Here is a 13,413-nt window from a genome sequence, read left to right as displayed (position 1 = left end):
GATGATAGTATTTAGTTTATTCATTAGTTATGTTTTGTCTGATTACAAAATGTGAAAGATTAAAAAGAAATGTTTTAATGTAGTCCAATTCACATCACAGAGAGGGAGCACAGAACTTGGGATTCAAGTTTAATGCTGCTCCAAGAATATATGGTGTTGGTGATGTGGATGCCAATTTTTTGAACCACATTCTTCAAAATTCTGAACTTTTGCAGTTGGTATAATATAATCTGGCTATGCTTGGTGTTGAATGCTTTTGCAAATCGGGTATTCAGTGTCTGGCATAGTGGATAATGTATGTTCTTTCGATGCAGTGGTTCAATGCATAGAGAGAGACGCAAGTTTTTACGTTCTGCACTCAAAGAACTTGCCACTGTCCTGTCTGACCAGCCAGGCCTCTTGGGTCCCAAGGTAATGACAGCTTTTTTGGCTTGCATTTCTGCAAAAACCAGCGTGTTTCTCAACAGTAAATCCAATCTTTATTTTCTTTGGGGGAAAAAACTCGTCTCTTCACTCCGAGAAAACCTTAGTTTTTTAAGTTCTTGGATTTTAGAGACTAGTTGCCTCTTGAGTGCACAAACTATTCAGCTGTTGTGTGTATTGATAAGCTTGTGAACAATTGTGATAGGCAATTGTTCACAAAAATTGTTTGAACATTTGTTTTTCAGGCACTTTTTGTATTTATGGCATTATCCTTTGCTCGCGATGAAATTATTTGGCTTCTTCGTCATGCAGACAATATGCCAAAGAAGAGCGCAGATGATTTCATAGATAAGTATGTGCATTTTTAATGCAGTTCCTTCAATAATAGAATTACACAGACAAAATAGATGAAGGCAGTGGAATCTCAGAAAAGGTTGGCTATATGGAGCATCTGGGAATGTTCAGAAAAATTTTATTTGGGAATATTAAGTGTCCCATCAAAACAGAAAACTAGAAAGACTGTCCTAGAAATTGGAGCACATCTGTGAAAATTCATATATAAAATAGAAGTATTTTATGTAGGTTTTGTTTTTTTAACTTTGAATAGGCAAAAATAAAGGTTTTTTCCACATGTCTTCATTGATTTTGCATTGATAAAACTAATGAAGGAGGCAAGAAAATTTTCAAAAAACTTTTTGTTGATTTGTAGATTCTCTTGTAGCAAAACTGTCTTTTAAATCAGCTACACTTTAGTTATGTAATACATCTTTAGTGTCACCATAAGCAGATGGTAAAAATGAGAAATATGATTACAAGATCTTACAAGTGTGGATAGGCAGGAGATTTCTCAAGATTGTTGGACACAAGGTTGAAATGAAAGACTGCAGGATTTTAAACAAGTAACAATCACAAGGCCATTTATAGAGCTGGAGTGGGAAAATCTTGGATTCTCTTCACTGGATTTAGGTGCTAAGGAAAGATGGAGGTTCCAGAGCCTCTCTGAAACAACCTGTGCTAGTATTTCACCATCCTCATGGCTTGGGAAAAAAAACACCAAAAAAACAGAAAAGTAGTTTTTACACTTGTATTTTCCAAGTTTAACTACTTTTTGAGAAAAATGTTTTTGCAAATAGAGCTGTACAGAAGGGCTTCTTCAGAAAAAGAACTGAATAGTTATACAAATCTTTGAGGATTACTATGGTGATATCCTGCTAACTTATGTCCTGTTGAGTGGATTTGAGCTTGCAGAGAAAATTACCTATGCAAGCTCCTTTTACAACAGTAACAAATACTTTTCTACAGAAACTAGCTATTGATAATTGCTTTAAAAGCAAGGTATAGGAGGAAATTCCCATGATAGAAATTTATTTGAATATTTTGAGTGACATTTCTAAGCTTTTCCTTGGTTTTTTGTCCAGGCACATAGCTGAGCTGATATTCTACATGGAGGAGCTGAGGGCACACGTGCGGAAATACGGACCAGTGATGCAGAGATATTATGTACAGTATCTCTCTGGCTTTGATGCAGTGGTGTTAAATGAGCTGGTGCAGGTAAGGCAGCATCATGGTTCTGTCTTCTCAAATGTAAATTTGAACAAGGGCTTTTTGTCCAAAATGACATGATAAAATGCATCCCAGTTTGTGGAATTTGGTGAACGTTACGGAGTAAAACAGATTAACTTACTGTTTAATTCTGGGATTTAGACTTATATAAAAACATGTGGATTTTATATAGAATCACAGAATATCCAGAATTGGAAGAGACCGACAGGGCTCATCAAAGTCCAGCTCCTGGCCCTGCACAGCACACCCCAACAATCCCAGCCTGTGCCTGAGAGCATTGTCCAAATGCTCCTGGAGCTCTGGCAGCCTTGGGGCTGTGACCCAAGCCCTGGGGATCCAACCACTCTCTGGGGGAGGAACCTTTTCCTAACATTTCCCTTTCCTTTTCCTAATATCCAACCTAACCCTCCCCTGACACAGCTTCAGACCATTACAAGGGGTATGAATTTATACACTTCAGTATTCATATATGACTGTTATAAGCACTGTTATGTTTAGAGACTGTAGAACAGGTACTGTCACTGAAGGAGTGTAGAAACCTTTTCCTATTTAGCCCAACCAAGAAAGGATAAACTTTCTGAAGTGCTTTGGTTTTATTCCCTGGTGACCCCACTAGATGGAGCCCAAGTTGAAATGAGGGGAAAAACTGGCTTGAATTTTAGTTGTCATTCATTCATAACAGCTGTCAAGCACCACATTAAACAAGCGATTGAGAGGTAATTTGGATTTTTTCAGCCTTTAGGTTTCAATATTAGTTTTTTCTGGAATTATGAGGAACCTCTGCATTGCATTACTTAACAGAAGTGTGGTCCTATTTAGTAAAACTGCAAAGATTTTTGTTACATTTTGTAAAATTTGAATGTTTAGTAAAATAAATTTGAATATTTTTTTAAATAAAAATTTTGAGGGAAGGGTTTTTTGGACGTAAAGCAATGCTGATGTGGGCTCCATTATATTCTGCAATAACCCAATTTTCATTGCAGACAGGACAGAAAATGTAGTGTAACTACATTTACTGACAGATTTTCCCATTTTGAGCTGATATTGGTTTGGAAGCAATCTTTTCTAAGTATTTGTCATCAGGCAATCAATTAAAAAGTGAAAGCTATTAAATAGCACTATTTGAAATATTCCATTGATTAAGTTACCTCTTGTAGGTTTTTGAACATTTCAGAGCATAGCTGATAAATGGGGCATAGATACTGACATTTTTTCATAAACCAAGTTCAAAGTAATAATAATAATAATAATAATAATAATAGACACAACATTTCTTTTAGAATCTTTCAGTGTGCCCAGAAGATGAATCAATCATCATGTCCTCTTTTGTAAACACAATGACTTCACTAAGTGTGAAACAAGGTAAGTTTAAATGATCTTTGGAAGATTGGCAGATTCCTCTGAGAAGTTTAATCACTTTTGTTTCATGTAATCAGTAGAAGGAGACAAACTGATTTTGTTCCCGTGTTTCTCTTTCATTTTTGTATCTGCTTCTTGTGGTGTCTCCCTTTTTCAAAGGATGCTATTGGGTAGTAATCCAACCTTTTAATACAGAAAACATTACACATCTTGTCCTCTAGATATGTTACTTCCTTTTACTGCAACTGTACTGGATTAAAATTCCTGGGTAAAAACATGAGGTTCACTATCCAAATAATTCTTTAGTACTTTGGGGTTTTTAAAAGGTCTGATATAGCATATCTCAATTTGTTATTGTTTTCTAAGGGTTTTCTGTTTTATATTTTTTCCTGATGCAGTTGAAGATGGAGAGGTGTTTGACTTCAGAGGAATGAGATTAGATTGGTTCAGATTGCAGGTAAGAATTGGTAAATATGCAGGATGTTTCACTAACTTAAAACCAAAATGTTTCATAGATTACTGCTGTTCTAGGTTACTCTCACACTGCAAGTGGGTAACAGGCTATCTAAAAACAACCTACTCTTAAAATCAAACAAATACTTGAAGAGATAATTTGCTGTGTTTTGATATAACTTTGTCTGCTTTGAGTACTTTTTGCAAATCATCCCTTGGGGTGTTTATAACAGTTCAGAAATAGAATGTGTTGAGGCTGAGCTGTTTGGTGGGTGTGCAGGGTGTGATTCAACGTGCCTACACTGCTGAGGGAGAGATTACAAATTTGTGTTTAGCCAATGCATTTGTTCAGCAGTTTGTCTGTGAATTAGTGCCATATCCAGTGGTTCTTTAGAGATTTCACTGAAAGGCAGTTTGCTGATTTTTAAGCTCTAGTGGAAGGAGAAGAATCCCTGCATAGTCTTTAAATACACAGGTGTCCTATGCATAGCACAAATATTATTTAACACTGATATTGAGCAATAGCAATGGAATTTGCACAAAAGCTGCTGCAGATTCAACATAGAAATTGTGTTTTCTTTCCAGGCCTACACCAGCGTTTCTAAAGCTTCACTTGGCCTTGCAGATCATAGAGAACTAGGAAAAATGATGAACACAATCATTTTCCACACAAAAATGGTAGACTCTTTGGTGGAGATGTTGGTGGAAACCTCAGACCTTTCTATCTTTTGGTATGCTACTAACAGAACTGTACAAGTTTTTTATTATTTATTGTTTGGTTTGTCCTTGAAAGTGTGATTTTTAAATAGCACACTTTGTAGGAAGATAGGCCAGTGGAAGAATCAATTGGAATTTCTGGTTTCTAGCAGAATTAGTTTGAAAAAGATATTTATGAACATTTGTCAGACTTATTCTGACATTCATATAATTGATCAGGAATCGTTTGCAGATTTTTTCTTAATACTTCTTCGCAAAAAGCGCAAGTTTTACAGTCCCTATGTGGCACACATCAGAATAAAAAATTATTATGATAATAATAATAATGTAAAATAGATGTGCCAATAAAATGCATAGCAAGTGAATGTAGAAAACAACCCAAACTTCCCTATACTTTCATCATTTTTTGGTATACCAAATGTGTTTATGATGACATTTGGTTTGTGTGAAGTAACCCTTATTTGCAGCAAAAAATATACATATTGCATTTAAATGTCTGATTAATAACTGATGAATTCTGTTCAGTTTTTATAGTCGTGCTTTTGAGAAGATGTTTCAGCAGTGTTTGGAGCTTCCCTCTCAATCCAGATACTCAATTGCATTCCCACTGCTTTGCACTCACTTTATGAGCTGTACCCATGAACTGTGCCCTGAAGAGGTAATTTTTCAATTTTAGTTATTTTCATCTCTTATTCAACCAAGAGTGAGCTAGAGCTAAACACTGCAAGAAGGTGTTTGTTATGGCAATTTGACATTTGAGGGAGGAGAGTGCTAAAAATGTAAAAATGGAGGTAAAACAAGTAGATACCTTGTTAGCTGATTCTTCATGCATGGATCTCTAAATCCTTTTCTCAGGTGAGAAAGAATTTTGATCTCTGCTTTAAAGAGGGATTAGCTAGGGTACAAAAATTAGATGACTTTTCAGGCTTAGATGCTAATAAATCCTCTCTGCCTGTTAAAACTTAGAAGCAACAGTTTTCCTCTGAAATGGTTTATACAGTCATGGCTGGGAGAAGGAAATAGGAAGCTGGGAGTTCTATATGGCTTGTTACAGTTTTCTTCAGTAAGAAAAAAAAAAGTGATACACAGTATAATGCAAGCATTTGCTTTGCTCAGAACTGGGTAATGGAAACCTTGTTGGTTAGAGTTAGAATTTAAAAAATACTGTGGTGCTTGAAGAAATGGACTCTTTGTTAAAGGAAGTAGTTAGAATCTGAGGAAATTCTTTCTATTTTTGTTGTAAGGGCATAAATCCTTTAGTACATTTCCTGTATGTCCATTCACTTTGAAATTAGTTTGGGAGTTAACTTGGCCATTGTTATCTAGTACTTATGACAATGTTGTTTTCATTGCTAACAGTGCTCATCTGAAACAATTAGTTGAGTAAGATTTATTGTAATATACACAATATGGAGTTTTCTTCTTTGAAAATAAAATTATTTTCTGCTAAACTTCATTACAGTATGCATCTATATAGATATTTTCCTTGTATGCTTTGCTTTAAATAGCAGACAATGCTATTTATATTAGACAAGCACTAAAAAGTTTCCAAGAAAGCTGAATCCTTCAGGACAAGAAACATCTTTGAGAACAATTATAATAACAGTAAGAAATCAGTAGCCAAATTCCACTGAACACTAGTTACTGTGCATTCAGCTGCAGCAAGCACATTTGTCACAGCCAGCAGAACTTGAAATTCAATATCTGAATTGTATTCCTCAGTAACTATTATAATTTTGGAAAAATAATCTTTGCTGTGCTGCATACAGTGTGTCATAGTGTGGCTGATAGAAAGTAAACATCAGTGGTGAAAGGAGGATTTCAGCAAGACAGAGGCTGGGCTTGTGCAGATCCAGTGAGAAAGGAACAGAATCCAGAAATTAATGCAGCAGGGCTTTATTATTGACTTTCTCAGTGATCTGAAGGACACTGCTTTCTCTATAGCTTGAGTTGCATGCTCTTTTCCCCCTAGACTTAGTATTGGCACGTACTAATGAAGAGGACATTCACAGAGACCTTGGAATATTGGACACATTAAAGCAGACTTGGTCCAAAATTAAATGTGAAAACCTATTCTTCAAACTTTTTTTTTGCCTTTTTTTTACAAAGAATATTTTTAATGGTGACTTTGAAAATTTCATGGTTCAAATTGCTTCCAAAAACAAAAAACCAGCCAGGAGTCAAGATTATTGAGGACTAAATAATTTATTATTTCCCATATCCTAGTTCTATGATTAGTGAGCTGTTCTCTGCAGTTCTGTAGGACTGATGGGAAACTGCAAATCCTGTTTCCTTTTCTCCCTTTTGAACAGCGACATCACATTGGGGATCGAAGCCTTTCCTTGTGTAACATGTTCTTGGATGAAATGGCCAAGCAGGCTCGAAATCTCATCACAGACATTTGCACAGAACAGTGTACCCTGAGTGACCAGGTGAGTATGGTTATGTCTGTTTTAATATTTTATTTTATTTTAATTTGAGATTTTCTCCATTCAGCTTTCTGGATATTTTCTGTTCGCTTTTTTCTCTGTGTTTTTTGGGTAAGCTTTGTTTATAAAATTGAAGGTGGTTTGAGCAAGAATTTTTAATACTAGAATTGTGTCAAAGGAAGAATGTGTTATTTGTGTGATGAAATGTGCTAAAAAAAACGGGATTTTAATTTGGAGGGGCTGTTTCTTTTTGTTTACTAGTTGTTGCCAAAACATTGTGCCAAAACCATCAGTCAAGCAGTGAACAAGAAGTCAAAAAAACAGACTGGAAAGAAAGGAGAACCTGAAAGGGAGAAACCAGGAGTAGAAAGCATGAGGAAAAACAGATTGGTTGTGACAAAGTAAGCTGTTTCTTCTGTTCTTTTCACCTTGAATCCCAAGTCAAAATGTGTTTCACACATTTCAATATGTTTTACATATCGAGTGCTTCTTGCTTAATTTGTTTGAATAAATTTAATTGGCTGTAAGTTTGACAGCTTTGCAGTTTGTAAGCTTATGATGCTTCTGTGGCTTGTAGAGAGACTGAATTTTGTTACATAAGTAATAGGATTTTTTGTCACTTGAATTTATCCCTTGGCTGTTTCCTTTCCTGAGCAGAAAGAACCCCTGTGCTGTAGCTGGGCTTTCTGAATAGTCATATTAACTGTGGGCATGTGAGCCCAAGGACTGGGTGGCATCTCGGATTTTACCATGCTTTAGCTCTCTTAATTACAGCCTGGACAGGAAGTTCCTTCTGCCTTGTTAGTCACTTAAACATTTTTTCTTTTTTGGAGGGGTAAAAAAATACATATCTATATGTAGATTAAAAAAATATATCTCACATCACTGTATGCAATGCAGATCAATATCCAGTTGTAGGATGTGTTCTTGGCCAAAATATTTGTTTTTAAATATGCTAGGAAAGTCTCAAAGCAGAACATGATAATGAAGAGTTAGACCTGTACTTGCTTTTGAAGCATTATCCATTCAGTATGTGCCTTCCATGATAGTATACACTTCTGTTACATTAAATATTTTTATTAATTTCTTGTCTATTTTTAAAGCCTGGACAAACTGCATACTGCACTTTCTGAGCTCTGCTTCTCAATCAATTATGTACCAAACATGGTGGTTTGGGAGCACACGTTTACTCCAAGAGAATATTTGACATCTCACCTGGAAATCCGCTTTACCAAGTAAGAAACATTGATATACAAGATAAGTCTTTGCCAGTTTGTTGGAAATATTGTGTACTTGCTACATTAAACTAGGCTTTAAGGGTGGATTGTGAAACCTGTGAGTAGAATCCCAACAAAATGATTGTTAAGTTTCATGTGCAGACATACACACTAGTCAATTCTTGTTTTAAAATAAAATATGTTGAAATCCATATAATCTGTTTAACAGCCAGGTCCTGCATTTCCAATCCTGTGTATTTTGTAGGAGCTGGTAGTTTTTAGGCATGTATGAAAATATTTATTCCCACCATTCTTGAGTATTTGAGTCCACTGCCTTGCTAAAAGGAAGTCTAAAAATCAGAAGTCAAGATCTGACAAAGCCAACTGAGAATATATGCAGTTACTTTTTTTTTTTAATAATAAAGTGTTGATGTTTGATATTCCTGTCTGTTCTAACCTTGACCTTCCCATAATTTTTTACAGTAATAGGCAGATGGCAACTTCTGTAGGGGACTTCATATAAAACCAGCCAGTTATCCTACTATTTTATACCAAAGATTACTGGTTATGTATTTCAAGCAGGGCATAAGGCTTAATCAGTTTAATCATTAAGACATAATATTAGGTCATTGGAGCATTCCATCAGTAAGATAAGGTGGCATAAAAATCAAGATAACTTCATGATGATTTAAGAAGTCAGCTCTTCAGGTTTATGAATTTCGACCAGTGTTGGTCACTTGTGCTTATTATTTTGATTTGGGGGAGGTCAGCTTTTGGATTGGGGCTGAAGCAACAGGCACATTATTTTCAGAGACTTCTTTCCTTTTTTTTACTTCATTAAAGAAATGAAACTTGTAGGCAGAGCATAATAGGTATGCAATTTATAATTATTTTCAGACCTTCAAGTGGTATTTCTTTCAGAGGCTTGCAGTGTTCCTTAAAAGAAGTGTTAGTGTCTCACTGTTGGGGTTTCTTTACTGTTTTAAGCTCCTCTGTGTCAGGTGTGATTGGACTGGAGCTTATTATTATGCCTCTTAATCTTGTTATTGTATCAATTTTGAAATTTTTTTTTAAATAAGAGACTACTTCAGAAGCAAACTGTTGAAAATACTTAACAACAACAAAAAAGTTACTCTAAATAATGTGTTCTTCTCCAGAGTAACTCATCCTGTTTACCTGTGATGTTGTTATCTACCAATTTCTTTTTTTTTAATTGCTGTTCTGTCTTTGAAAAGTACATATTACTTAAAAGCTTGGCTCTTAGAAGTCTGAGACCATTATAATTGAAAATAACCACTACAACAGGTGTTTGTTTGCTAAGGCTGCTTTTAAGGATCCCCTGGCACAGTTTGTTTGAGGACCTGGTTCCAGTGACATACTGGATAAGGTCCATGTCCATGTATGTTAAAATGCAATATACAGTTCTGCTCTAGCTTGAAAGCTAGCCTATGAATGTCTGTTATTTGAAACCTGGTTTTATTTATAGTGAGAATTTGAGCAAATTAAAGTTTGTCCTGCAGTTTCTTGGTTCCTTGATTAAACATAGAAATCACTGTGTTAGCTGAAGGGAGATTTATTTTTCATAATAGGTTTTTTTATTTATTTACTTTATATATATATTGGATATATTTTTCCATTCATACTATACTATAGCTATGTTGTTTTTTAAAAGATATTTCAAACTGTAACAGCAGCTTTGGTCAAATAATTTTTTTTGTTAATATGCTTTGAACACTTCAATACATGATTGCTCTTGCATTTCCAGGAAGTTCTAAAAGACTTCAACAAAATTAATTTATTTGCTGAAGTAGTTGTTACATAAACCTTGCACAGTGTGGGTTGCTCATATGAGGGAAAAAAACTTAATTTAAAAAGGGCTTGGTGAGTATTAGTCTCATTAAATTTTTACTGGAACCACAGATACAGTTGTCTTTGGAATCCAAAAGAGTTTTTAAAAGTGCTGGTGTAGCATGTGCATTGATGAGAGTTTTATACTTGAGGATTTGAGAAGTATTCAAGTAAAGTGAATATTTTCCATGCTTGAAAGTGTTTCAGACCAGGTTGGATGGAGCTCTTGAGCCACCTGGTCTAGTGGAAGGTGTCCCTGTCCATGGCAGGAGGGGTCAAACTGGCTGGTCTTTAAGGCCCCTTCCAACCCAGGCCATTCTGTGAAAATCTGTGGACTTAAAATCATCTTTATAGCTGCATCTTTGTTGGATTTTACTAAGAAATTAATTTTTTTTCTTCCTATCCTTTTGTTTCCAAAAGGTCAATTGTTGGAATGACAATGTATAATCAAGCAACACAAGAGATTGCAAAGCCTTCAGAGCTGTTGACCAGTGTCAGAGCCTATATGACAGTGCTGCAGTCAATAGAAAATTATGTACAAATTGACATTACACGAGTGTTTAACAATGTTCTGCTTCAGCAAACCCAGCATTTAGATAGCCATGGTGAGCCAACCATTACCAGTCTCTACACAAATTGGTAAGTATTGCATCAATGCTTGTTACAAATTTTTTAGAGATTTTTATTGTTACTGTTGTTTAATGAAAAATCTGGAATTGGAAAAGTGGAGTTACATTAAATTTTCTTAAGTTTCCAACATCATATGTTTATTTGTCTCTGTACCTGTTAAAAGCAGCTTGAAATTCACCTGTTGGCAAACTCCTTATACTTGTTATAGGGATGAGATATAGAGTGGAGTTATTTTAATTTTTCTTAAGTTTCCAACATCACATGTTTACCTTTGTCTCTACCTGTTAAAAGCAGCTTGAAATTTGCCTGTTGGCAAACTTATATTTTTTGTAAGGACAAGACACAGAGTAAAACCAGTTGAACTAGGAAAATAATGCTTTGGTGTATGGGCTTTGCTGTCCCTTGTCACACAGTTGTGTGACATTTCATCTGCATAGAGTATCCATGAAGATGTGCCTTTTCATCTAAAATATTTCTCTTTTCTGGTAAGGTATTTGGAGACTTTGCTACGGCAGGTCAGCAATGGTCACATAGCCTATTTCCCAGCTATGAAAGCATTTGTGAATTTGCCTACAGAAAATGAATTGACATTCAATGCTGAGGAATACTCTGATATATCAGGTAAACTTTGATGTTTATACTATATTTGTGAAGGACAATTATTGTATTGCTTGAGTAATTGGAATAACAGCAACTCTCAGAGCAACTGTTACTGAAATAACAGCTAACTCTTAGAGTTAACAGTTGTTATCCTTCAGTAGTATTTTAAGTACTTTTTATTCACGCTGCCTCTTGTCTCACTTTACCTGGTTTTGGTCAAAGTAGTATTACATTTAAGCTAAAGAGATGGGTATATTATGTGTTGGTGACTTCTGCTTCAGTTTACTACCATACAAATTACAAATTCTTGTCTTTAAAATTATACTCTGGGGTAAAATATCTTTTATTAAAACACCATGCTGGGGTTTTAATAAAACACATGATGGGCTGCAAATAAATGAAGATGCAATGTTGGAAGTTTAAGAGTTTCTTTTATTTCTCAGAAATGAGAGCCCTTTCTGAACTTCTGGGACCATATGGCATGAAGTTCTTGAGTGAAAGTCTGATGTGGCACATCTCTTCACAGGTTGCTGAGCTTAAGGTAACCTTGGAAGCTGGTGGGTGGGAACATTAATTAAAGTCTTCTTTAAACACAAGGAGCTTCAATGTTCAGAAGAACACAAGAGATCTGCGTTTTCTTAGCTGTTGATTGTCCTCTACATAATCACTTTTCCCTTCCTGAAATAGCGTGCTTAGCATTGAGACTGCAAAAATATTTTTATAAGAATGAGCTCTCTATTTTTTGCTTGAAGAGAGTTTAAAAATACAGCTTGGCACAGCCTAATTTCCTCAGCTAGCAGGAAATTTGGATCTGACATTTTAGAGGTGTGATTATGCAATCTCTAATTTAAATTTTAATCTGTTAAATATTTGGAGAATGATTTCAGGAAAGTTATTACATGTACTCTAATCTTACAAGTTGCTTGTATGAGAGCTGTTAAAAATTAGAAATAGACACATTTTCTTTTCTTCTGGCCAAACTGAAATGCAAACTACTGCACTTGAGTTTAACTGTTTCAGGCTAAGGTGTTGGGACTTGGAACTATGTCTTTGCTTTCTCATATTATAGTGGAAGAAAATTTCAAGTAAATAGCATCAAGGTTTCACAGTCAACTTCCACTCTTGATTCCATTTTTCAGTTTTACCAACATAAAATTTCAGCATAATTAGTGAAAGCAACAATCCCAAAGAAGTGATTGTGAATTTATATTTTTATTGTAACATCTATGCTTTTCTTCTAAAAAGCTGAGTGGCATAAGGACCTATTGTCTGATTTTCACAGAGTTAAATTCCTTTGCTTTAGGATGTGGTACACATTGCTCAATACAAAAATCATGTTCTAAGGGGTATCTAAATCCTCTGCTTTTTGATTCAGTGCTTGCTTTTGTGTATAGTAGTGACTGATAATGATATTGATATTGGAGTCCCATTAAGAACACATAGGATACATGTGTATTCCCTGGGGTTAGTTGTTTTTCTGCCAAGTTGAAATGTCCTAAATCAGGCATTTGTGCAGTTGACATGCTGAAATCCATAGCTGACATGGATCTTTGCTTCTTTATAGAAACTTGTGGTGGAGAATGTTGAAGTTCTAACACAAATGAGGACCAGCTTTGACAAGCCAGACCAGATGGCAGCACTCTTTAAAAGATTATCATGTGAGTATCTAACAAGACCCTACTAAAGATACACAGATATTTCCTATATTTGTCTTTGTAAAAAAAATGGGAAAAATTAATTTCTCTGCATTGAATATCTGTAAGCAGCAAAATGTACATGAGCTCATATAAACTGATGAATCATTTTGAACTTTTCCAGTCTTCTCATGTACAAAGTGAGATTTCAGTGTTATTTAGTGCACAGGCACAATATCAGTGATGAATTTTGAGCATCATTTCAGGGATGATAATACCTAGCTGTAGCAGCAGTAATGTGGAAGCCTGATACATAGCTTAATGTGAAACAAAAAATAATTACAGTAAAGAAGCATTTTTGTCCTCAAGAAAGCACAGAACCAGTGCTAGAATCCAGGACTGCCAGCTGTGTATACTGGGTTTCATTCCAGGAAGTGGTAAATGTGATAGTCTTCTACTGAAAATCCCATTGTGGATTCAGCTATAAAAACCTGCTTTAGCACTGCTTATTTTGGCTCTTTTAAGGAAGGGCTTTGTTTC

General features: G+C 35.3%; 1 protein-coding gene across 6 annotated transcripts in view; it reads left to right on the top strand.

Moving 5' to 3' along the window:
- The window catches only part of NCKAP1 (NCK associated protein 1), a 52,977-nt gene that overhangs the window by 27,562 nt on the left and 12,002 nt on the right, over positions 1–13,413 (top strand). For all 6 annotated transcript variants that reach the window (XM_014266975.3, XM_005486924.4, XM_005486923.4 and 3 more), the window contains 14 exons: positions 315–411; positions 669–775; positions 1,842–1,974; positions 3,267–3,348; positions 3,744–3,802; positions 4,384–4,529; positions 5,041–5,173; positions 6,828–6,947; positions 7,206–7,345; positions 8,048–8,179; positions 10,430–10,648; positions 11,130–11,260; positions 11,683–11,780; positions 12,804–12,897. In XM_014266975.3, coding sequence (XP_014122450.1) covers positions 315–411; positions 669–775; positions 1,842–1,974; positions 3,267–3,348; positions 3,744–3,802; positions 4,384–4,529; positions 5,041–5,173; positions 6,828–6,947; positions 7,206–7,345; positions 8,048–8,179; positions 10,430–10,648; positions 11,130–11,260; positions 11,683–11,780; positions 12,804–12,897 — 1,691 coding nt within the window. The remainder of the gene's footprint in view (positions 1–314; positions 412–668; positions 776–1,841; positions 1,975–3,266; positions 3,349–3,743; positions 3,803–4,383; positions 4,530–5,040; positions 5,174–6,827; positions 6,948–7,205; positions 7,346–8,047; positions 8,180–10,429; positions 10,649–11,129; positions 11,261–11,682; positions 11,781–12,803; positions 12,898–13,413) is intronic.

This window comes from Zonotrichia albicollis, chromosome 10 (genome assembly GCF_047830755.1).
Source record: "Zonotrichia albicollis isolate bZonAlb1 chromosome 10, bZonAlb1.hap1, whole genome shotgun sequence".
Taxonomy (NCBI): Eukaryota; Metazoa; Chordata; class Aves; order Passeriformes; family Passerellidae; genus Zonotrichia; species Zonotrichia albicollis.
This window is presented reverse-complemented; position numbering and strand designations above follow the sequence as displayed.